Source organism: Octopus bimaculoides, chromosome 11 (genome assembly GCF_046866305.1).
Source record: "Octopus bimaculoides isolate indiv1 chromosome 11, ASM4686630v1, whole genome shotgun sequence".
Lineage (NCBI taxonomy): Eukaryota > Metazoa > Mollusca > Cephalopoda > Octopoda > Octopodidae > Octopus > Octopus bimaculoides.
Window position 1 is genome coordinate 54,624,056 of NC_142938.1, and position 27,822 is coordinate 54,651,877.

The 27,822-nt window shown below is 34.0% G+C and overlaps 1 protein-coding gene across 1 annotated transcript in view; it reads right to left on the reverse strand.

Moving 5' to 3' along the window:
- Positions 1 to 11,102: 11,102 nt before the first annotated feature.
- LOC106873168 (serine/threonine-protein phosphatase PP1-beta catalytic subunit) overlaps positions 11,103 to 27,822 on the reverse strand; it is a 31,779-nt gene continuing 15,059 nt past the window's right edge. The window contains exons 4-8 of the mRNA XM_089360043.1: positions 25,290 to 25,394; positions 24,715 to 24,786; positions 22,439 to 22,590; positions 19,168 to 19,302; positions 11,103 to 16,116 (exon numbers count right to left, since the gene is read on the reverse strand). Of these exons, the coding sequence (XP_089216169.1) occupies positions 16,006 to 16,116; positions 19,168 to 19,302; positions 22,439 to 22,590; positions 24,715 to 24,786; positions 25,290 to 25,394 (575 nt within the window). The 3' untranslated portion in view covers positions 11,103 to 16,005. The remainder of the gene's footprint in view (positions 16,117 to 19,167; positions 19,303 to 22,438; positions 22,591 to 24,714; positions 24,787 to 25,289; positions 25,395 to 27,822) is intronic.

The window sequence follows — 27,822 nt, forward strand, 5'->3', positions numbered from 1 at the left end:
AATCCCTTAATCCAGTTGACCCAGCTGGGATTGATGAGGTCCTAGCTTGCATCCCAATAACAGTAAACCACTGGTCTGCCCTTTTTATCCAAAGCCACCTAGTGGTCTTCTCCACAGCAATAGTAATGAAATTTATGGCCTTCATCTTCGCTGCATCTGTAACTCCGAGCCCAGAGTGAATGTCATGCAATAACTTGGCAGCCACTTCAGCTGCCTTGCAACATACCTGCCAGCCCTAGTTTCTGCAATGCTCTACCAGCTCCTGGTATTTGCCGAATACAAGGAGCTGTTAAGAGACTATTGTAGTAACAATACAAAAGGTAAAGAAAAACATCTGTGAGCTAGAGTAGTTGAAGTTTGTTAGGGAGTATTTACTAATCTGTCAAGTGGACTTATTGGATGTTTGTGTGTGCAGCAGCAGCAGTACCATCTTATTCAAGCTTTATATATTTTTGAACTGATTAAAGACTAGATATATATTGTTATATATAAAGGAATCCTTGTTTTTGTGATACAAGTTGACAATGTTATGTTTGTGAGATGATCACAAGATATTGTCAGAGAATGGGAAGCCTCACATTTGTACCAACTGTATGGGTTTTAACTGCGTATTGTTTATGTATAGAAACTGATATTTTTAAGAGTTTGCTTGATATATGTAATGACTGGGTCTTAGAATTTTTATAAAAAGTTGTCCTCTCAGTCTCTGTTACCTCATAGAGATAATTTTGGCCTAGTGTTAGGTTGTATGTAGATGATATTTGCATACAGAACATTGAAGATTGAAGGGTGATTGTCATCTGAATAGAAATGACAAATAGATCATTGGAAGAGTGTGGTAAAGAGAATCAAACTTTGGGTTGAAGGAAGACTGACCAAAATTTGTTACAATGGTGTAGTTATGAGCAGAAACTTCTGAGGGACAGGTGGTGGGAACTTGGAGGTTCATACATGGCTATTGTGTGTTCATGATAGTGAAACAGAGAGGGTACAGGTGAGTTTGATGAGTATGTCCAGGATACTATTAGAAGCAAAACAGGTTGTTAATGAAGAAACGTTTTCAGTGAGAGTGCTTCTAACAGTGTTGAGTTTGAGGAATGGTATACAGGAGTATTCTGCAAAGATGATAGAAACTCTCTTGGTAAGCGATTAGAAGGCCTTGCTGTGATTTAGGAATCTAGAAAGCTTGTAAATTTAACTGTGTAATGCATAAAAACATTTGCTTTTCTGAAGATAGTTTTGCAGTGGTGGGTCATTTCGTACAGGTGTTGTAGACAATAAATTTTTGACCTGTACTGTTGCAGGTGCTTTAGTTGTGTGAGGGAAGTGAAAGAACATGCCAAAAGGGATGTTTTCAGTTCATTGCATAGTTGTCTCAGTTGGGTTGTGGGTAACTTGAAATAGCAGTGCATTCTATATTGTAAGACCTGTTGCCTTGATTGGGTAGTGCTGTAACAGATACAGAGTTAGTAATGGCTGGATTTGGAGGTGAGAAAAGAGTTCAGAGGTAATTGTGGTGTTGGTCAGGATATGGGTAGGTTCAGATTGGGAGATTCAACCTGTGCAATAGCCAAATTATTGTGTGAGAAGCAGGTGTTGTGTATATTGAAGTCACCCAAGATGATGACTGGTGAGTGATTACATGAAGTAGATATCTTCAACAGAAAATGAAAGATTGTTGGAAAACTACAACAATTTAGAGAGCAGTAGATTAAGTTGGAAGAATGTATTAGAGAGACATTGAGCTAGATAAAATAAACATAAGACATATACGAAAAAAGTATGGTTTACAAGCATACAATATATATATATATATGTATAATGTACAAATGGTTGAGAGCAGGAACCTCAATGATCCAGTTTTTTCTCATCATTACTAATAACATGTCTGAGTTGAGAGATAAATTTAAAAACAAAAAAAAAAAAAAAAAATAGAAATCTCTGATATAAAAGTGGATGGAAGGGTATATGATAGGCACATGGCCTAGTGGTTAGGGTGTGGCACTCATGACTGCAAGATCATGGTTTCGATTCCTGGACCAGTGTGGTATGTTGTGTTGTTAAGCAAAATACTTCATTTCATGCTACTCTAGTTCACTCAGCTGTAAATGAGTAACTGTGCAACAGACTGGGGCCTCATTCAGTGGGGAGGGGATGATGTAATCTTGGGTGACTTGAGACAATATTGTCTGTGAGATAATGATGATAATAATGTATATTATAGATTACACCACAGTTTGAAACATGGACCAACATATATGAAGCATATTTGTTATACAGCAATGAATTGAATACAAATCTAATTAGTCATGATTAACATAAGCTGTCAGTATGGTTGATTGATTTTAAGAGCATTGTGAAAGACTTGGCTGAGCTTATAATAGCATCTCCTGCATAAAACCTCTGTTAACTTCAGTCAGCAACCTGCTACAACAGAGAGCAGGACTGGAACAATTGACAGATATTCTTCAACCTTAAGTGGTGATGAAGTGTTAAGACAAAAGATTGAACATTGTGAAGAATAAAGTCTTGACAGCTGTCATCTTTGCCATTTTCATGGCTTAATAGGATTAGAAACAGCAATATGCTATCTGTTGTAATACTAAGTAGAATCAAAACATTGACTGGATGAGGTAAGCATATAGTGTGTATGGGCAAAGTCAAGAATATCCAAGCAAATAATTCTGTACATGAAAATATCAAATGTCTGATGCTTGCTTAGTAGGCCATTGCTCTATTTCAAAGCAAAACGGAAGAATGTGAAGGACATGCAGATGAAAACCAAGTATTAGGACTTCAGCTTACTCAACAGAAGTCTTGGCAGGAAATCTGTGTCATCAGTCTCAGGGGATAGAACACACAGGGCATCAATATTAAGCTTGGCATTCAGCATTAAAGCAGAGTTCAGTTACATACAAGCACTTCAAATGGTTTTTGACGTCAGATGGTAAATCTACTGTACTTTTGACTGATTTACAAATCAGAAGAGAATATAAGTGGACCAAATGACATCAGAGAATTTATTGAACTGCTTTGTAAGCCTTGTTCTCAATAAAACAAATTCCTTCAGTGTTATAAAAATAAGTTTTAACATCTTTATTCTAGTTTTAAAAAACCCTGCAAACTATCTCAAAGAAAAATTCTTTGTTAAATAAACTGGCATTACTTAGAATTATTTCTCTCAAAAAAGATTAGTGAGATAGGAGAAATGGAAAAATGTTGCTGTTTAAAGTACATTGTAACCTGATCATGTACTTTGGTACCATTTTCACTATTAAGATTCCACAATATAGTTTTATAAAACAGAGTAACTTCAAGAATCTGATGTCTAGATTTTCATGTCCTACTTCCATGAATAATGATCTTGAAAACATTCTCCAACCATAATATAAGAAGATGACCCTCAATGGCACTAAAACACTTAATACATCAATCAAACATAACACTGCACAATTTCTAGTCAGATTAAACTATTACAACTATACAATTTCATCTGTTATATGCAACAGTAATGATATTAGATTAAAATAGTCAGCTGTATATCATACATAATGTAGATGCAAGATACGGGCTTGGCTGTGTGGTAAGAAGTTTGCTTCCTAACTGCACAGTTCCAAGTTCGGTTCTAGTGTGGCACCTTGGGCAAATGTCTTCTATTCTCAGGTCAGCCAAAGCCTTTATGAGTGGATTTGGTAGACAGAAACTGAAATAAGCATCGTATATATACATATATATATATATATACATATATATATATATATATATATATAGGCACAGGAGTGGCTGTGTGGTAAGTAGCTTACTTACCAACCACATGGTTCCGGGTTCAGTCCCTCTGCGTGGCACCTTGGGCAAGTGTTTTCTACTATAGCTTCAGGCTGACTAAAGCCTTGTGAGTGGATTTGGTAGACGGAAGCTAAAAGAAGCCCGTTGTATATATGTATATATGTATATATATATATATGTGTGTGTGTGTGTGTTTGTGTGTCTGTTTGTCCCCCAAAAAATCACTTGACAACCGATGCTGGTGTGTTTACGTCCCCCGTAACTTACCGGTTCGGCAAAAGAGACTGATAGAATAAGTACTAGGCTTACAAAAAATAAGTCCTGGGGTCGATTTGCTCGACTAAAGGTGGTGCTCCAGCATGGCCGCAGTCAAATGACTGAAACAAGTAAAAGAGAAAAGATATATATATATATACCGGGCTGTGCAAAAGTCCTGTTACACTCTCAACAAAGGACACAGCGATAGTTTTGATGCAGTTAGACACGTTTTTATTGTTTTAACATATAATAAATATGTGTTTAAATATTAATATTAATCAATGTGGCTGCCCTCATTGTCAAGCATATGCTCCAGGCTAGACCTGAAGGCCACGCAGACATTGCAGACAAAGTCCTTCCTCATCTTGGCTCACACATAGTTTATGTCATTTCACATTTAGGGCCATTGATAGCATCTTTGTGCAACAGCCATCTAGCCTAAATTATCAGAGGCAAACAAAAACCATCCTGGCAGCATCTAGTGGGGGATGTTAGATACACATTTCTGCAAAATTTGGGCGTGGTCTGTAGCATGTACTCACAGCCAACTGCATGCTAATATGAAATCTGTTGTTACCAATAAATGAGAATAGTGAATGAACATTCAATGGGGTTGCATAAAAACGCCACCCAGCTGCATAAGAATCTGTTATATGCAATAGATGTATCACACTTTATGTACATACATCACAATAAGCAAATTTACTGAGCTATTTACAGTTTATTTATTCAATCATTAATATTTCAGTAGGTACAGCAGGAATTTCTACTAATGATCACACAAAAATAAGAAAAAAAAAAAAAATTTAATTGGGTGGCAAGAAGTTTGCTTCCCAACCAAATGGTTCTGGGTTCAGTCCTAGTGTGGCACCTATAACTTTGGGCTGACCAGTCTTGTATGTAGATTTGGCAGATAGAAACTGAAAGAAACCAGTTGTATATTTATATGTGTGTGTGTATGTGTGTGTGATGTCTCTTTGTCTCCCACCATCACTTGAACAACTGATGTTAATATGTTTACATCCCTGTAACTTAGCAACTCAGCAAAAGAGACCGATAGAATACATAAAAGAGAAAAAAAAAGGTACTCAAGTAGATTCTTTCAACTAAAAATCCTTCAAGGTGGTGCCCCAGCTTGGCCAGAGTATAATGACAGAAATAAGTAAAAGATAAGTAATTCCCCTCCCCAAGCCACACAATCTCAGATGCTTTTTCAATACATTTCTAGGCCACTGCTAAACCACTTCAACTGTAAACCAATCACTCAGATTACAGTGCTGCTACACTCTTATATTCAAGATATCTAACCTCTCAACTGATTAATAAGCCTTCGCACTTTAACATACCATTACTAACACATTGCACTTCACTTTCTACCACTTCAACTAGAGTTCCTTTGCCTTTAACCCTTTAGTATCTTATAATTCTGCTTGTTCCTCTGTTACTTAGCCCATCCATAACGCTTCCATGTGAGATTAGTTGAAGGGTTGAAGGTGGATGGTGGAGGAGAAGAGAGGGAGAGGTGGTGATGAGTGAAATGTGTATTTTTTTAACTAAGTTTTTTTTGTCTCTCTTACTTAGCCCATTTGTAACGCTTTCACGTGATTAGTTGAAGGGAAACGCGAAGAGTAAAAGAAAAAGGAGAGTGAAAAAGAGGGTAGGGTGAAGAGAGTGTTGTATATTAAGTCTGTAAAATTGTGTATAAAGTATATAGTGCGTATATATAAAGTGCATTTGTTGTTGGCACTCTGTCGCTTACAACGGTGAGGATTCCAATTGATCCGATCAACGGAACAGCCTGCTCGTGAAATTAACGTGCAAGTGGCTGAGCACTCCACAGACACGTGTACCCTTAATGTAGTTCTCGGGGATATTCAGCGTGACACAGTGTGACAAGGCTGACCCTTTGTATTACAGGCACAACAGAAACAGGAAGTAAGAGTGAGAGAAAGTTGTGGTGAATGAGTACAGCAGGGTTCGCCACCATCCCCTGCCGGAGCCTCGTGGAGCTTTAGGTGCTTTCGCTCAATAAACACTCACAACGCCCAGTCTGGGAATCGAAACCATGATCCTATGACCGCGAGTCCGCTGACCTAACCACTGGGCCATTGCGCCTCCACCATAAAGTGCATTAAATAATCATCATATTCCAATTTCCTTCACTTTTCAATGATTAGCAAATGAATGACTTTCAGGTTTCTTGGATAAAGTTTTCAGAAATAACCCAATAAGTTTACCATTAATTCCATGAAATATTCACAAGTCCTACTAGTTCAGATCATTCCGTCAAATATAAAGCTTATTTATTCACATTGTTTTCATTTAATCATGCATTATCTTGTAGCTTCAAAATTTCAATGATGTGATTGCTTATTTTTAGAATGATATTGTAGGGTAAGTGTAAGAAGCTAGATCTGGCTGGTTTGAACATAAAACAGGTAGAATATTGTGGCCAGATATGGAGTTTAAATCCCAAAGGATTAAACTAGCAAATTCTGTACGATTTACCTCCACTCCTTTTATTATTGTCACTGTCTTGATTATTAAAATATTGTGCTAGACACATCACAAACTTAATCATCAGAAAAATATCTTTTTGGATCTTGTACGTTTTCATGCTTTTTGCTACCAATGTTAACCTGCACATTAACTTCACAAATCCAGGTGAAGCTGTAAATTTGTACTCACAGGCTCTAATTGTATATATACATTCTTTTACTCATATCAGACATTTGACTGCAACCATGCTGGAGCACTGTCTTAAAGGGTTTTTAGTAGAAGAAATCGACCCCAGGACTTATTCTTTGTAAGCCTAGTACTTACTCTATCAATCTCTTTTGCTGAACCACTAAGGTACAGGGACATAAACTCACCAGCATCAGTTGTCAAGCTATGGTTGGAGGGATAAATACAGACACCTACATATATATATATACAATTAGCTGAATTACCTGATAATACCCGGAAAAGCAGGGTATTATTTCCAGTTCCCATTCCCATTACACTGTTTCATATCCTATCCTGTTTCCTGTTCAGTTCCCATTTTAGTTTTGCTCCCATTCCTAAGTCAATATATACATTTTAGAATCAACTAGGTGTAATTAAGCCATTAAATATTTTAATAACCATTATGGTAATAGCTTATTATCAAAAATAGGTATTACAAACTATTAATTCGATTAGTGGATGAATAAGGAATGTTCCTATATTATTTTAACAAACAAATATGCATCTAAGTAAAATAAATGAGTTGACCAGTAATAACTGGAAAGTGGGGGTTATTCCTAGTTCCTGTTTACCATTACACTGTTCCATGTCCTATTGTTTCCTCTTCAGTTCTTGTCCTTATGCCCAACCCATCGTTTATTGCTAAAAATAGGTATTACAAACTATTAATTCGATTAGTGGGTGAATAAGGAATGTCCTTGTATCAGTTTAACAAATGAATATGCTTCTGAGTAAAATAAATTAGATAAATAGATTTACAAATACATAAACAAATAGTCCCCATATTGTAGCTGGCATTATCACATATCATAATTGATTTCTAAACGTACTACAGCACCCACCAGGGGGCCCATTATGCCCATAATTCAACTGGATGTTAGGAACAAATAAATAACAAAATTAGATTTAACATGGAAAACTATTTCAGTATACTAAATTTGAAAATTTTGACATAATTTTAAAATCTCACAATATGTGACAGCAACAGGGAGGACCCTACGAAAATAGACACAGACAGTTATAGGACATAACACACACACATACAAATGTACACACAGGTGATCACAAGTTTAAAATAGTGTATAGTAGACATGTATGTATGTATGTATATATATATATATATATATATATATGTTGTGCGTGTGTTTCTTTGCAATGGACAGCAGAAAAGCCACCTACTTCCTCTCCTTAAAGCTATGTATTCTTCACACCCACCTTTCTTTGTGTGTGTGTGTGTGTTGTATCTATGTATTTACAAAAGTATGTATGTGTGGTGTGTATACGACAGCTTTATTAACGTTCTCACCTTCACTTATATAAGTCGCCCTCTCTCTCTGTTACTACCTCAGACTCATACTTTTTGCAACCTTCTCATTTTAGCATATAATTTGCCCAACGCCCCTAGGGAGGAGGCACATCATAGATTTTTATTGAAATCCAATTAGCCTATTATTGAACTGGATGTAAGCAAAGTTTCATGAATATTAGTTTGGTGGTTTAGGTACTAAGTTGGTAACAGACGGACAGATAGAAATTGCCATTTATAAATATTTTCAACAGGCTTCTTTCAGTTTCCATTTACCAAATCCACTCACAAGGCTTCAGTTGGCCCAAGGCTATAGCAAAAGACACTTGCCCAAGTGCCATGCAGTGGGATTTAACCTGGAAGCAAGCTTCTTACCACACATGCCCATATACACATATACATACACACAAGTATGTTGGTGCTAACAGGAAAAATAGAACTCAAAATGTGAGTACATGTATATTTTTATTAATATTAAGCAGAAGTAACAGAGTGACTCAAGTTCTGAGAGTTTTGTGCGCTGGCATTTAACATACGAAACACTCAGAACTTGAGTCACTCCGTTACTTCTGCTAAATATTAATGATATATATATATATATATATATGTATAACAATTACTTTTTCCTAGAGACATGCTTTAACAAAAGCTAAAGGGTGCCTCGCTCTCAGAGGTTTTCCAGTACAATGGACACAAACCTGGAATTTCTGAAGGTCTATGCTATTGCTTGATGGTTATGGAACCTACACAAGGTTCATCTGTCCTTTTTGACATATATGCAGGGAAAGGCATTGAACATTTTGGGAATCTTTTGCTTCTGTTCAAGATCATGGCTCTCCCATACTGGCACTGCATATTTTGCTCAGGCTTGTCTCTGGATCATGTCAGTAGGGTGGATAGGGTCTGTGCAAACTTTATTGGACCTAAAATTGTGCCATCACCAGCAAGGTAACTTTCTGATGCCTGATTGAGTAGGAGGGTACTGCATGTGCATGGAATGCAAATCAGAGTGATGCTGACTGCAGGTGCAATAACCTCATGCATGGGCATTGCTGGCATTTTGCATGGACAATGGTCAGTGAGTCTTCTTTGGTCATGAGGACAACTATCATCATCATCATATATATTGTTGGCACTCCGTCGCTTACGACGAGGGTTCCAGTTGATCCGATCAACGGAACAGCCTGCTCGTGAAATTAACGTGCAAGTGGCTGAGCACTCCACAGACACATGTACCCTTAACGTAGTTCTTGGTGATATTCAGCATGACAAGGCTGACCCTTTGAAATACAGGTACAACAGAAACAGGAAGTAAGAGTGAGAGAAAGTTGTAGTGAAAGAGTACAGCAAGGTTCGCCACCATCCCCTGCCGGAGCCTTGTGGAGCTTTTAGGTGTTTTCGCTCAATAAACACTCACAACGCCCGGTCTGGGAATCGAAACCGCGAGTCCGCTGCCCTAACCACTGGACCATTGCGCCTCCACCATCATATATATACACATACAAGAATGTACTTTCATAGGCACGTGGTTAAGAAATTCAATTTGGGCCCTGTCATACTTTTACCCCACATCACTTGGTTCATAGTCTTACAAACTAAATAGCAGCCTTACTAATGCTGGTACACAAAAAACAAAGCAACCAGTATATGGTGTAAAATGGTTTGTGTTAGGAAAGGCGTCCAGCCATAGAAACCATGCCAAAGCAGAGTGTGGAACACAATGCAGTCCATGTGAAATGATATTTTAAAGTAAATATTCTTGGACAAAACAAATACCTATTTATCTATTTCTAGTTGGTTATCATTGTCATTACATATAGGGTTGTCTTAATTATGTTGTTTTGTCTCTCATCGTCCATTCTTTACAACTTGTTAAAACAAAAAAGTTGCAGAAGTTTAGGGAACAAATAACTTCAACAAGCCCCTACACAGTTGCCCACCTGCTAGAAATTGCAACCAAATCTACTTCATATCACATCTTGAAAAGGAAATGGAACAATGCATGTGTCTGAACACTAGATGGTTGTGACTGGAATACCCTTTATCAAAGATTTGCTCAATTTTTGCTGGCTTAGGGCAAAAAAAAAAATTTCATTTTTACACACAAAACAGTCATCAAATGTTTACCATAGCTACTTTGATGAAGGTTTTTATTAAGAAAAATGAAAGCATTATGTGGCTTGAATTCCTTTTAATGCTTTTCATATGATATTTCTGCTGGATTACACTACTTATGTTAATTTTGACAAAAAATGTTTTCAAAATAACTCATTTAAGTAGGTGTTCCAAGGCAGCAAGCTGGCAGAATCATTAGCATGCCAGACAAAATGTTTCAAAATGCTTAGTGGCATTTCGTCTGTCTGAGTTCAAATTCTGCCACGGTCAGCTTTGCCTTTCATCCTTCAGGGGTTGAGCACTGGGGGTCAATGTAATCGCCTTAGCTCTTTCCCCAAAACTGTTGGCCCTGTGTCAAAATTTGAAACCATTATTAAGCAGGTGTTTCAAGGCGGTGAAGTGGTAGAATCATTAGTATGGCGTTTCATCTGACTTTTTCCACCAGTTGACTTTGCCTTTCATCCTTTTGGGGCCAATACATATATTATCCATTCATGTAAAGTCTTGTTAGGGTTGAACTTTCAGGGAGATTTCTTAACATGTACAACTAATCGCACCAAAAATTTGATTAAGGAAATATAACAAGAGATATACACATTTACAGATAAATGGATTTTCAGCATTTAACACCATAAGTGTGACTGGTATCAATTTTAGAGTCAAAGTTGTCGTCAAGTACAGTAAGATACTTTGTCAAGGATAGAATTTTATTTAAGAAAATATCAAATTGTTTTAAGAGGGAAAATATTTTGATTTCAATAAAATTCCCCCAAAATGTTAACTTGTACTTGAGATAATGAAAGGAAAAAGCAAGAAGGCATGGCAGTTTTTAAAAGGATGTTGTAGTATATGGAAAAGAACATTGTTATAAATTAATGCAATATTCAGGTGGAATTGCCAAAAACAAATGAACATTTGAAATACCTTTAATTTTATTTACACAATTTGAATGCTATGAAAGCATTCTACAAATGATAGAGAAAATTTGTTAAAAAAAAAAAAAAAAAGATTGTTCCAAGTATAATTTTACAATCATCAGCTCATGTGTACACAGCCATGTTTAAGTAGTGTTGATGGATACTAATAATATAATCTGCATTAGACTAAGGAGTTTAACGTCATACACACCTTGCACTAAATTCTTAATACATGCAGGAAAGCCATGTTCAAAATATACCTTCTTTAAAATGAAGTGTTTCAACCAAAGCAATAAAACAGTAAAAGAAATTGCTTCCAAAAGATACAGAAATAAAATACAGCAATTATTGTGGGTAACAATTATTAACAACACAACTGCCATACAATGGCTGCTTAAGAGTAACTAACATCAATAAACAATAGGACATTCAGTTTTAGCTTCAATTAAAAAGAATAAAGAATGCCTATTAGCTGCTTTTTAAGACACTTGAAATATTGAAAGACTTTATTTGTAGTTTTTGAACCATATGAAACAATTTGGTGAGGATCTGCAGTTGTAATATTAGAGAATAAGAAGTATGCACTTAGCCTTGAACGGCATCTCATCAGGTCTGAAAAAATATTTACAATTCACATCTATAAAAAGGAAATCTCTAATTCATTTAAAATAATGCAACTTTATATTTTTAACTATCAACTTCTTCAATTCGAAACAATTCACAAAGAAATTTTACTTCATCAAATAAATTATTAATGATATTATTGAGTAAAACACTGCATCAGTTAAAGCATTTCACAAATGTAATTCTATATTTCGAAAGTGAGACTGGAGGGAGCAAGAAGATCAGATTAGTGCTGCTTTAGGTCCCATTATACAGCTTTATTATTGTGTGAAGTAGTAAAGGTTTCTTATGTAAGCACGAAAACTCAGAATCAATGAGGAAAAATGGCAAGCTGTCATATTCCTGCCTTTCTTAAAACCATTATTGATGTGTGTAGCAGTTCAGATTGGAAATTGAAACTACAAGGCAGGCTCTATTTATGGAGAACTTAGTCCTATTATGGCATCAAACACGTGTCAAATTCGCTAAATTTTAATGAATTTCAGTTCAGCTGGATAATCTAGTAGTAATTTTTATCAAATTAACTACACTTTGCTTTTTAAGTGTTTTTATAATGATAGAATTAGCATAAATGCTAATTAACTGATGAAAATTATAAATTTATGTTCAGATCTTTATCATTTAAGATGAAGAATAGCTAATCAAAATGTTTTGCAATGTTTTTTACTTTACTTAAAAGTTATGAATAAATTCAATGTCAGTCTTTACTGCTGGTTCACATTGTTTATTTTGGTGCACTTTAAGAGAGAATAAATAAAAATGGTTTACAGCATCGAAAAATACTGAGATCTATTGTCTAATAGTTATCAGACAAAAGTAATTAATGTTAAAATTTTACCATTATCCAACTGTTTCTCTAAACACTAAAACGTAATTACAACCTTGTAGTAAAATTTCTAGGGAAAGGAAAAAAAAAAAAAATTAGGGTGCATACTTCAAAGCGAACATATACACATTCACACACACAAACAAATATTCAAAAATACTGTTTATTAAAATTAATCACTTGATATATAGCACAAAGAAAGAAAAATATCAACTATTTAGAGGAGGGAAAATAATACAAGATATTAACACTTTAGATCAGTGGTTCTCAACCAGGGTTCATGCAAGGGATCCACAGTAGTATTTTAAGGGTCCATGAAAAAAATTTTGCTTTAGATGTATTTATTGCAAGAAACAACTAGGTTTATTTCTGTAACATTCTACAAAGTTCAACATGTTTCCAGCCACTAAAACGTTCTCTTAGTGCTATTGCAAACTTACCTAAGTGAAAGTGTGAAAAACAAAATGAGAATTTTGAAAGAAGTATCTTTAAAACTAGTTTTTAAACATTGAAAGCCTATGAGGGTCCACAAGAATAAAATAGTAATCAAAGGGAGTCCATAAATAGAAAATGGTTGAGAACCATTGCTTTAGATGGTATATAAAAACCTTATTTCAACATATCAGCTACATTACTAATACTGTACTGTGACCAAAGGCAAAAAGAGTTAATTTTCACTGGCCCACTAATCAAAGCTGCGAATAGGTATTAACAGTAGGAGCATTGAAAAATGTGTGTTGTTAGTTTGCAATATTGTGTTCAAGCTCTATAGTTCTGAAAACAAAAAAAACAATGCATCAGAAAGCTACTCAAGTAAATCTGCTGCAAGAGTTTTGCTGAAATTAGCATGACCACCACCAAGAACAATCACTTGGTGGTTAAAAAGAATAGAAGCAAAGTTAAGAGGAGACAGTGCAATCGTTTATAAACAAATTGACTTCAGTAATTTGGTAGAATTAAGAAATGAATTGCAAACAGAAAACATGCAATTACTAATTTCAAAACCCTTGAAAATTCTGACCTTTAAATATTTTTTATTTATCTATTTTCTTCTATTTCATTGTCTTTGGAAGAAAGGTGAGAGACAGAAGCATTTCTAGATGATTGAACACCTTTGCATTGAAGTACATTAGCACACATTTTCTGCCAATGAGAAAATATGTTTTGTTTATTTTCTGTAAATAAAAAAACCTAATTGCACAATTTTGAATGTAAGCAATTTTCCAGGCAAAGTTTCAAGAAGCTCGTTTGAATATTTTTATGAAATCAAATATCAAAATGCAAGAGTAGAGGTTTTAGACATAAACTATCCTATTAGACTGTAATATAGGGATTGGAAATGTTCCAGTAAAACATATTTAAATCATTTAAGAGATGGTAATTTTCTTCAGAACGTAGGTTTTGAAGATGTGCTTATGTACATTTTCAAATCTTTTTTTAACATTATATAGCATTATTACAAATGGCCACCAGTTATAAAAGTTTTACAAAAAAAAAAAAAAAAAACCAAAGAACAGAGAAAAACAACCCAAGTCTCACATATATGAAATGTGCATTCACAAAGTCAGTGTTTTTCATACAAAATCACAATACACACAATAAAAATATAATTGGTTCAGATATTCTTTTGTGGCAATCAGTTTAGTAATTCCCTATTTGTAGGTTTCATGCTCCATAAATTATTAGAGAAAGGGGATTTAGAGCCAGTTCCTATATGTAATACAACCATGAAGTAGGAGTTGTGGGTAGCTAGAGTTAGGCAGACTGAGAAAAACGAGGTAATATGTATTGCCTTGAGACACAGCACTATGGGTTGTAACAGGGACATAGGGTCAGCAGTTCAGGATTTTTACCTCACAACCATTGTTCTACTTCAGAAATTTGGTTAAACATTGTAATACTGATGATTAACTTTTGAAAATTCAAATTGAATGTTTTTAATATTACAATTACTAATATAATGCTAATTAGAAATAATTTAAATGAACAAATTAAGTAGAATTATAAAATGAATAATTGTATTAAATTTGCATAGAAAAGTTGTTTGTATAAATGTTTTCTTTTTTAAGAAAATTAAATTGTGAACATTACAAAATTTCATGTTGTTAACTATAAGATATCTAAGAGAGTTAACATCACAAGACTTTAAAATAATCAATATTGCTAGTGATTGGATTCAACAGCAATTTAAAAAAGTTAATTTTGATTGTAGACAGCCTTTAAGAAATCGTAATAAATTGAATGGTTTATTGAAAAAATAAAACTAGCATTTAGGATTATAAAAAAACTGTATCAATTAAAATCTAAAATTTAATATGACTTTTAAAATACCCCAAAGATAAAACAATTAATTAAAAGATCATCAATGTATGGAACTTAAAATCTAACAATCATGAAAATCAATTCTAGCATTTAGAAACAAATTCACAACATGAAATATGATGCAATGAACAAAAAAGACAAAATAAAAGGTAAGAAAAAAAAGGAGAAAAAACCCCATCAGATAATTAAATGTAAATTATTGCAAATTTTAATGCATTCTGTACAAAATGTATAAAACTATAAAATTGAAATATGAAGTAATGCAGGAGAAAGAAATTAAATTTGTTTATGTTTTACCAAATTGACCAGGCTTGTGGCAGCAGTGTACTGCCACACTAGTGTAAACATACACTTACAGAGAGGCACAGCAGTTGTAGTTGGTAGGTAGAGATATGGAGTAATAATAATATTATTTGAAGCACCATATAAATATAATCGCTGAATCATTTTGGACTTTACTATCTTTAAGAATATGGCATCAAAATTAATGAGAAAGCATCCCTAACTGGCAATAGGTAAATGGATATCTTTTTATATACACATTCGTACACACACACAAATTAACTAAAAGAGAATTATTTTGCACAGATTCACTTCATCTTAAAATGTTATACACTAAATAGTATATCAACAATAATACATAAGTAATAATGCCATTACTCATTGCAATATAAATTGCTGGATAAAGAGGACAGTTCTATAAATCAATGAAATAGTGAAGTATTGGGTATAAAAGTCACATCTTTTAAATCTAGGTGGGAAGATAAATAACACACACACACATACAAAATGAAATGAAATAAAAAAATATCTTTTTTTTTTTATTTGCTCTGTATATATTTACTGTTTACTTTTTTTGTCTTAAAAAGGCTATATTCTTCATTTTACAAATAGCTAGCTCACTTAAAATTATTTTCTCTTCTTGGTTGCGGTAATTTTTATATTTCTCTCTTCCTTTCATTTAATATGAAAATTAAGTTGTAGGTAAAACTGTAAACCTTTCAAATGGAAAGTTCATTAAAAAAAATATATTTTACTCGAATCCCATAATATACAGTCTAGCTATCAGTAATCAGCCCATTTACGGGAATTAATCTACAACTGATTGATTTTTAGGATATTTGTCATTTCTTCTTCTGTTGTTGCTTTATGGTACCTCGAGGAGGAGTGTTTGGTCGACCAGAATTCAAACCACTGTATTGATATTTTGCTTTCTTTTCAGAGGGTTTTAGAATCTAGGGAAAAATTGAAATTGAAATCCATAAACAATTTATTCTCTCACAGACATTACCAGTTAGAAGAATAAATAGAAAAAAGGTCAACAGAAACAATTAACAAAAAAAAAGCTTATAAAATTTTCATAAATAATTGTCTTGCAAATTACTTGGTGACCTGAATGGTGCTGGTGTCATGAAAAATCACACCTGCGTACACATTGTAAAGAGGTTGGCATTAGGAAGGGCATCCAGCCACAGCAGACACCAAGGTCTAACACAACTCTTCAGCTTGTTGTAGCCTGTCAAACTCTCCAATCCATGCCAGCATGGAAAATGGACATTAAATGATAATGATGAATTTGCTGTAATGTATATTAAATTAGTGCAGTACAGGAAGGAGGAAAATATCTAATCATTTTGAACACTTGACTTTCTTTGGAGGGAGAAAAATCTAAGACACTTACACAACAGGTTATGTAAGTAATTAAGGGTTCTTAAAGATTGTCAGTATGTTATAGGTTTGTAAAGGTGGCAAGCTGGCAGAACTGTTAGCATGCCAAGCAAAATGCTTAAGAGCACTTCACCCATCTTTATGTTCTGAGTTCAAATGCAGCAGTGGTTGACTTTGCCTTTTATCCTCTCAGAGTCAATAAAATAAGTACCAGCTGAACACTGGGGTTGATGCAATTGATTTACCTCCTCCCCTGAAATTGCTGGTTTTGTGCTAAAATGTTATAGGTTTGTTTACTAAAAATAGGGGAGATGTATAGGATTGCTGAAGCAGTATGTTCACTACTGGTACTGCAACCACCAACATCATTATTTGTAGATGTGTTCCATTATTGTAGCTACTGAGTTCAAACCTCTTTGTACTTAACACCTTTCATCCTTCTGCAGTTGAAGTGAGTATCAGTCAAATATTGATGCTGACTAAATCATCAAGACTCATTGGGCAAGTGTCTTCAGCTATAGACCTGGGCTGACCCAAAGCCTTGTAAATTGATTTGGTGGACAGAAACTGTATGAAGCCTAATGTGTGTGTGTGTGTCTTCTTGTCTTGACATCATGTGATAGTCATAAAAAAGTATCACTGTCATAAAAGTGGTGTCATTCATTTCTTCTATTCTGCAGAAACATGTCTGGTCATTGGGAAATATTAACTTACTTGGAAACAAGCATTTAATAACCAGAAGGGCATCCAGCTCTAAAACAATCTGCCTCAACAAATTCCATCTGATCCATGTAAACATGGAAAAGTGAATGTTAAAATAGTGGTGATGATGATGATATCAAATTTACTATTATTAGTCATACTGTAAAGTTATATATAAATATGTCAACTGTAAAGAGTGGTAAGGTTTATAAAGACAGAGAAGGAATATATAAAATACAGAAACTTATATGGCATATTATTCAGGTTGATGGTAATGTGTTAAATGGCATGTGCAAACACAGAACTGAAATATGCCACTTAGTTGGTGAAGGAAAAATAATCTCAAGACTTATTGTTAGTTACTGTCAAAGAAAAAAAAAAGGGAGTGGGTATTTTAATGTTTTACAGAAAACTGAATGGTTCTTGCTATTCACTTTAACTAATTTGCTTGTTGAATAGTACTACTTGGAAGGAAACCTGATCTCTGATAGAGAATGTGGTAGCTATGAGGGGTTCTGGTTCAGTATATACTTCATCAACAAAATGCAATCTTTTCAAGCCTGTATTGACTGGGGAAAGTTTTTACAAGTAGGAAAGTGTCAGGCAAATGATGATAATGCTTCATGTACTGAATATATTTACACAATATAATTAAATTAATTCAAGTGTTTGTCTCTTAAGTGAATAAAGGGAAAAAAATGTAACAGTGGTTTGTGATTATGACAGAGAAGGGGAGATAATGTCCATTAATTAAGAATTAAATATAAAAACTGATAGAGGGAGGGGTGAAAATTGTTCATTTCACATAGAACAACGTATTTGGTGTTGGTGGCACTATTAAACATACCCAGTCCACCATACTGTAAGACGTACACAACATCCACCAAATAACCTTAAAAAATAGGAGGACACATTTGACTATGCAGTCCTTGATCAAGAAAATGACAGGATATTACTGTTGAAAGCCTTCACCATAGAACTACTTTATCAAAACCATCTTAGAGCTGAACAACAGAACCATGTACACACACACACATTCATAATCATTTAATGTGTTCTGCATGCTGGCATGGGTTCGATAGGAGCTGATGAGGCTGGGAACTGCATCAGGTTCCATTGTTTTGGCATGGTTCCTACAGCTGGATACCCTTCCTAATACCAACCACTTTACAGTGTGTGTGTGTGTGCATGTATGTATGTATGTATAATACGGATTAGAAGTGTTAAGAGGTGATACATACAAATATAAATATGGTACCAGTTCAAATATGCTCAAGACATAAACCCATACGAAAGCCATTCATGGTCAAGAAGATAAATTCTCACTACAGATTAAGTGTAAACACACCATGCCAGTCCAAAGTGCCCTCTAACTAGACTAATGGATGTATGCATTTCGGGCAACAGAGAAAAAAGAGGTACTATGAACTGGTCTATCTTATTATTATATTCCAGTCAATGTATTGTGACTGGTTACACTAATCAGTAAGCTGACCATAAAATACAGATAAGACTTTGTGTGTTTACATTTATTTGTCTACAACAAGAAATTTTTTCCATGACAAAACGCAGTAAATGGTTTTCTTACAGGTTTGAACATGCCTGAAGCTTATTTGAACTAGTAACAAGTATATGTATATGGCTGAAAATAGATTAAAATGTAGAGGTAATGCATTTTCCCATGTGAATTAGAAGAATGTATTGCATTCATTGACATTGGTGTTTGGGGGAAAACACTTTCTATCTTTGTTTACAATTCAAGTACTGTGTTTTTTTATGTAGCACCAGTACTGGTGCTTTTCATAGTATCAGCACCGGTGCTTTTTACATCGTACCAACACTGGCAGAGTCACATTGGAACATAATACAAAATAAGAAAATTAATTTCTTATCAACAAAACAAAGAATAATCCTACCTGAAATGAACAGAGAAGACATTCATCCACTGACATCATTCCACCAGCATTATCGAATTCTCCACAGTAGTTGGGGGCTGAAAACAGTGTCACCAGCTGGCGCTTAGCAAAAAACTCATATCCATCTTCAACAACCTGAAGCAAAAAGGTTTTATAAATTTGTAAAAGTATTTAAAGTAAATTCTCATTAAGCTCAACTAAATACATTATATATTACAATATTACAGAATTATTAGTTTTGTTAAAAAGTAAAAATATTCATCAACATAAGACACACACACACACACACTTGGCAGTTTACAGAAATGTATCACTGAGCCATACTTCATGAAAAGTAAACATTATTTTATACTGTTGAACAAACAAGATATGATCTTACTATAACTACTATGAAACAGCTGGAAACAACAGTGTAATGCTTCATCATCATCATTATTATTGATGAGAGAGCAGCACACAACCTCCAAGTCATACTGGGGCCCAAATATAGCCATCATGACTATCCGTCTGAAAAGGGTACACCAGACATATGCATCATATATGGCTGGTGTGCATAACATGGTGACCTCATATCAAGATAAATAATGTATAACCTTGCAGGTAGGACCCATTTGAGTAGCCTATCATGGTTAAAAGGTCCTTGGATAAGTATTGTTTAAGGATAATGAATGAAATACCCATTATTCAAATCCCAAAGAATCCCTCTCAACACATTGCTATGATGGTCCTCAACTACTCCTGCTCATGATCAGAGATGCACATATTGTTAGCCACTCAACTGGTTACGGTCAAGCAAGTGACAAGCAAATCTGGTATTGAGCAGAATTTGCTGTAGCCCATGTTTTACACAAAGACAAAACATGTACATATTAACACTTCCAATCAGCTGAGATCAGAAGCCACAAGAGCTACTACCTGGTATTGCATCAGGACATCTATGGGAGCTACTGTCTTGTATTATTATTATTATTCATGGTTTAAAATTCACTTTCCATGTTGGCATGGGTTGGACAGTTTGACATGGAGCTGGCCTGCTGGGGAGCTGTCCAGACTCCAATTGTCTGTTGTGGCATGGTTTCTACAGTTGGAGGTATTTCCTAATGCCAACCACCCACACAGGATTATTATTATACAGTAGTGGCTCGTAGATAAAATTAATGGGAGTGTTGCTTCAGAAAATTTTCAGCCATTGTTTTAATATTGTGTAGAAGGAAACAAACATAAAAATAGAATTTATACATAAACTTGATTGGTTCGCGTTTTAGCCATTGCCAGGTCGTGTGTTTAACTTGTTCATTGAACACCGCCATGAATTCCCCCTTGTTTTTCAAAAACGTAAAGACAGACGAAATCCCATTAAGCATTTCACTCGGCGCGCTAACATTTCTTATTTCTTTACTGCTCACAAGGGACTAAACAAGGACAAAGGGATTAAGTCGATTACATTGACCCCAGTGTATAACTGGTACTTATCTAATCGCTAACAGCGTTAGAAAATAAACATTGATTTTAGAAATATATTCTTTATTCTTATAGCTAAAGCGTTACTCCCTTACTCACTGACATGAAATTTCGTAACATTTTGCCTCATAGCTATTCTTCTACTAAGTTTTGTTCAATGCGACTAGTGATTCTGAATTCCTCATGCATTTTTCTATCATTTAAGCCTAAGAAAGGTATACTTTTAATTTAAAATTAAAAAGTTTATGTTAATTGAAGGTGAATAGGTGCCTTACAACCCACCTCCCTTGAGGTCACAGATATTTTGATGTAACTTTTTTTCTACTGAACCAAGTCTCAAACTATTTATGCCAAAGTGTAGCTGAAGAGGTGCCCTCTTTAAAACTATTAACAGTTTGCAATTTAGTTGAGAACTGAATTAGTGGTAAAGCTTGGAAACTGGTGCAATTGATGAAGTGGTGGACATAATATATTCAACCACTACTGTGGCTGAATGATATATATTTATATATATATAGATGTATGTCTACATGCATATGTATATATAGATTTATATATATAGATGTATGTCTACATGCATATGTATATATAGATTTATATATATAGATGTATGTCTACATGCATATGTATATATAGATTTATATATATACATATATGTCTACATGCATATGTATATATAGATTTATATATATACATATATGTCTACATGCATATGTATATATAGATTTATATATATAGATGTATGTCTACATGCATATGTATATATAGATTTATATATATAGATGTATGTCTACATGCATATGTATATATAGATTTATATATATACATATATGTCTACATGCATATGTATATATAGATTTATATATATACATATATGTCTACATGCATATGTATATATAGATTTATATATATACATATATGTCTACATGCATATGTATATATAGATTTATATATATATACATATATGTCTACATGCATATGTATATATAGATTTATATATATATACATATATATATATATATATATATATATATATATATATATATATATATATACATATATGTCTACATGCATATGTATATATAGATTTATATATATATACATATATGTGTGTGTGTGTGTGTGTGTGTGTTTTTATATTATTAATAAAATTATTAATAATATTCACAGGAAATCAATATCCAAATTTCCAAAAGATATATGTTTAATATGACACAGTAATACTTAGAATTATAATTAAATTAAAATTTTAATTTAATTATAATTCTAAGTATTACTGTGTCATATTAAACATATATCTTTTGGAAATTTGGATATTGATTTCCTGTGAATATTATTAATAATTTTATTAATAATATAAAAACATATATATATCTATTTGCTCAAAGTAATAGAGCACTTAATATAAGCTCAATAAAATATTCCTTTTGAATATTCTTTATAAATTATATATATATATATATATGCGTGTATGTGTGTGTGTGTGTATATATATATATATATACACACACACACACATGTATATATATGTGTGTGTGTGTGTGTGTGTTTGTACCCCCACCATCGCTTGAGAACCGATGTTTCTGTATTTACGTCCTCCATAACTTAACCGTTTGGCAAAACACACCGAATAAGTACTAGGCTTACAAAAAAATAAATCCTGGAGTCAATTTCTTCAACTAAAGGTGGTGCTCCAGCATGGCTGCAGTCACATAACCAAAACAAGTAAAATAATAAATAAAACTATGCCATTTTAATCCCGAGCAATGCCGGGTATCACGGCTAATTTCCTATAAATTTGACTGCTTACCTGATGTGCTCGACAAATAAGATCTAAATCATGTCGATTCAGAAATTTGCTGACAATTTCAGCGCCAAAAGTAAAAGAAACTCCACGGTCATTTTCTCCCCAGCCATGTACTTCTTTGTCAGGGTCTGACCAAAGTAAATCACATAAAAGACCTGAAACATAAGGAAAATGATAAAAGAATACTGGTCATAGCAGACTAGTAGTAACTAGTCAACAGGTAAAAAGTTAGTGCTCATAGCCTTTGGAGAAAACGTTGATATTCACAAAACTGCATAAGCGGTTTATCCACTCACATTTTCACCTGCCTCAAATAACACAAGACTTATTGTCAGCTGAATAAGAAAAGAATTGCTGAATCACACTCTAAAAGGTCATGTATGTAAAAACATTATTTTCTACAACACATGATAACGTCATAAGATTTTATGAACACAAAAATATGTATAACAATGTATTTTATGTATATTTTAATTCTATTAATGCTGTTATTTAAAATGTATCATATTTCTATGTATTATTTACTACTTTATTTCCTTTCCTTTGTAAGAACACGTTTGATATATTAGGTTGTTAAGAAAGTTCTTGTGGTTTTTAACCTTTAAATTCAGATGCACATATCTCGGCTCAAGCAAAACTTTATTAATTGAAATAAACACCATCAGAATCAACACACTTTTGCCAACGAGAAACAAGTTTATTTATGCCAGTAGCGTAAAAATCCTGGGTTCTGGTGGTGATGAAGTCGTGTTTGGCATTGTCTTGGTTTTTGAAGCATTTCACACACAGGAAGTTATTGAGATGCTTGAAAAAGTGGTAGTCAGTAGGCTAGAGGTCTGGTGAGTATGGTGGATGAGGCATACAATCTGCAGGGTCAGTTGTGTAATGTGCGTCTGAGTGTTGTCGTGGAGAAGAATTGGTCCTTTTCTATTCACCAATGCTGGCTGTTGTTGGAGTTTCTTATGCATTTCATCCATTTGCTGACAGTATTTCTCTGTCGTAATGGTTTCGCCTGGATCCAAAAAGCTGTGATGGATGAGACCGACCACAGACCACCATGACCTTCTTTTGCTGCAACTTTGGCTTCGGGACGTGCCACTGAGCTTCGTCAGCGTCCAACCACTGAGCTGAGCTTTGCCGGTTGTCATAAACAATCCACTTTCCATCGCAAGTCACAATCCGGTTGAGAAACGGGTCGTTCTTGTTGCGTAAAAGAAGAGAAGACGACACTTCAAAAAGGCATTTTTTTTGGTTGTTGTTCAATTTGTGCGGCACCCATTTCTCAAGTATTTTTGTCTTTCCAATCTTTTTCAAGTGGTTGGAAATTGTTGTATACGTTACGTCTAATTCAGAAGTAAGCTCTCGAACAGTTGTGCGTGGATTGGCTTCCACTAAGGATCTTAGTTAATCGTTGTCAACATCCAATGGCCAACCACTACACTTATAATCTTCAAGACTCTGGTCACCGCTATGAAATTTTTTGAACCACCATTGTGCTGTACATTCATTAGTGGTTCCTGGGCCATATGCATTGTTGATATCACGAGCTGTTTCAGCAGCTTTTTGGCCTAGCTTGAACTGGAATAAGAAAATTGTGCGAATTTGCTTTTTGTCCATGTTGTATTCGACGTTCCGGAAAAAATGGCCTAATTATTCAAAAACAAAAAGAACACGGATATATAAAGTCAGAGTAGTTTAACGAAAATTAATTTGAAAATACATCATTTAAAACCAAAATTAAAAATTCTGCAAGAACTTTCTTGACAACCTAATACATGTACATGTGTGTGTGAATATAATGATTTAAATACCATACTATTGTAAGATAGCTTGGCAGTGACAAAATTACATCACAAATAATTTTAATTTCTTTTCAAATTCACTCATATTCTCCCTAGTCTGAAGCTACAGTTTCTTTTCATATCTTGTTGAAAATGCAAATGCATTAAAAATCTTTTGAAATTCACTTAACAGCATTTTTGAAGAATTTCCATCAGATCTTCAACTGAAAATTAGTAACCTGCAGTCAAATGACATGCTAAAAATACAACAAAGAAAACTCAATTAATTTTATAAATGCCTTCCAGAAAAAGGACATATTACTTTTTAGAAAAAGCATTGCTTTTCATTTTGTTTCCTTAAGTATTCCTATTGAATAAGCAGTAAGGAGTTGTTAGCATTGAGATACACTATGAATATTGAGAGCAGAATTTGGACCAACTTGAAAGGACGACTTTGATGACGGTTAAAGAAAACTGATATGGCAACTGTTTTATTACCTGTGTCTGGAACATCAGTAGGGCGCATGATTCTACGAATTTGTTCCATTGACTGTAAATCTGGAGAGAGACCTAGGTGAACAGAAGATAGTGAAGAAATAAAACAGAATTCACAGGACAAAAACATTTTATAGATTAGTGTGTAATTTTAGAGAAATTTAAATGAATTTTATTAGTTAAATAGTTGTTTTTAATGCAGAATGCATTTAGCATGCATTAAAAGAAAAAAAAAACGGGTCTTTCAAGGTGTGTAACAAAATCTAGGATAGGCCTACCTGAAAAACTTGTATGAAAATGAAACATTATGGTTAGCTTAATGGGTTTTTTAAAAAATATTTTCTATTTAAAAAAAGTTATGTAATTCTTATATCATCATCATCGTTTTACATCTCTTTTCCCTTTAGCGCCAGAAGATATTTCAGTTCCTAATCAACAATTTTCATTTTCTAATACAAGATCTGTCTGAGAGATTTTGCATAAAAACTTGATGAAAAAGGTAAATACAAAAGCAAAACAAAATCCTTTGAAAACAAAATGTAGGAGAAAATAGTTAAAAAGGAAGAAAGAAAACTGACCTCCATGGCAACAAAATATCTTTTCATCTATGATAGCTGCAATTGGCAGGCAATTAAAGCAGTCTGTAAAAGTTTTCCATAGACGTACATTGAATCTTCGTTTACCTAGAGAAATTGAAATACAAACTCAAATATATGACTATAAACCTTTATAACTTCTCTTGAATAAAAACCATTCAAAAAGTGAAGAAATAACATTAAATCATTATTTTTCAAAGTAAAACTTTAATATTATAGATTATAATCAGACATTTCTGTGATATAATTCAAACTAAACTGTTTAGCATTTAAATTGGCCATATCTGACCCAAATATTCTACTTGTTTTATGTTCAAATTGGCTAGACCTGGTTTCTCACACCTACCCTACAAATTCATTCTAAAAGTAAACAACTGCATCATTGAAATCTCAAAACTATGAGATGATGCATGATTTTAATTCAAAACAATGTGAATGGGTAAGCATTACATTTGATAGAATAATCAATGCTAAAGGGTCAATAATGAGCAACACATTACTAAAGTTACAAAGCAAGCTTCTTATCCACATAACTACACCTGCACCTGAGGATCTTTTCTAGCAAAATCACATTCTTAACATAGCTACAGTTGCATTCCAATAACTGACCCTACACTTCAAGGTACATGAAATACATGAAACCCCCAAATAATTCTTGATATCCTACAAAGCTCAGTGACAGGTCCACTATGGAGTCTTGTCCCTGCATCTGAAATGTGCTTCTGGAGCAACCAAATCTTCAGCTTTGATCAACTGTTGATTCTGTAAAAGATGCAAGCATTCACATATCTAGAATGGTGCTTCAGTCACACATGTACCAAGATATTCACAAATATGTTTCAACTACTAACCTTAGACTAGTGATTTCCAACATGGGGCATACACCCCCACTGGTGGCGCATGGGAGAATTGTGGTGGAACCTTTTCTTCCTTTTTTAATGGGGATGGAATTGTGAAAATCTTTTTTTTTTTTTCACAGCAAACATACTACACCTGTATTCAGCCTAGCCAAACCAATCCCTCCAACCAAGTACACTGTGTGAAGACTGTTTGCTACAGTATAAGTGCTATCTATTCTAATGCCCTAGGGTGGATATTTCTTTAAGGAAACTATATAATTATGAGAAGTCAATAAATTATTCTTTTTATGTTTGCCACCGGTAGAATATACATTCTTCTGGAAAGTTATAGTGGGAAAGAAATAGATTGGGAAACACTGTTTTAGACTTCTCTCCTCTGAACTAACTTACAGTGTACAACTTCCACCCAAGCTAACAGAAGATTAAGTTGAACATTAAACCTTATTCAATAGGCAATGGAACCATTCCTCATCCTCTCACTAAATTATTTTTATAGCCGAGTGCTCTTTCTATCCTTAATTCACTCAACTACAAGGAAGTAGTAGAACTTATTTTATTATGTCAATTAACAGCAGGACTGAGACATTTACATTGCACAGGAACACAACACAAAAACAGAAATAACAAGGTGGGAATTAATGGCTACATCATCAGTGACCTAGCACCTTTGTTGTGTTTCTAATGAGAGATATAGTTATATATTAGATTTACTCACGTATAAGTCACACTCCTAATTTAGTGCTAAATCTTGGTATAAAACTTTAGCTTTGCCTTGTCAGAATCAAATATAATTTTCGTACGATTTATGAGTAAATATAGTGTGTGTGTAAATATATATGTATGTATGTGTGTGTGTATGTATATATATCATCATCATCGTTTAACGTTCGCTTTCCATGCTAGCATGGGTTGGACGACTTGACTGAGAACTGGTGAAACCGGATGGCAACACCAGGCTCCAATCTAAATTTGGCAGAGTTTCTACAGCTGGATGCCCTTCCTAACGCCAACCACTCAATATATATTCATATATAGTTATATTTTCCTTATGAAAGATACAGACCACATAGAAGTGCTTAAGTCAAGCCTGAGACTTTAGATAATTATAATATATGGAATGGAGAAAGTTCAAATCAGGTAAACCACAATGAACAGATATGTGTATGGATTTAATTAAGATAAAAATTGTCCAAAGGACATGTATTGATATATTAAAAATACATATAAAAATATATAAATATTAAAAATATATATGGACATATAAATATATGAATATACAAACATAGTAATAATATAATGAAGTATACGATTACTCTTACTCTTTTACTTGTTTCAGTCTTTTGACTGTGGCCATGCTGGAGCACCGCCTTTTAGTTGAGCAAATCGACCCCAGGACTTATTCTTTGTAAGCCTAGTACTTATTCTATTGATCTCTTTTGCCGAACCGCTAAGTTACGGGGACATAAACACACCAGCATCGGTTGTCAAGCGATGTTGGGGGGACAAACACACACATACAAACATACACACACACATACCTATATATATATATATACATATATACGATGGGCTTCTTTCAGTTTCCGTCTACCAAATCCACTCACAAGGCTTTGGTCAGCCCGAGGCTATAGTAGAAGACACTTGCCCAAGATGCC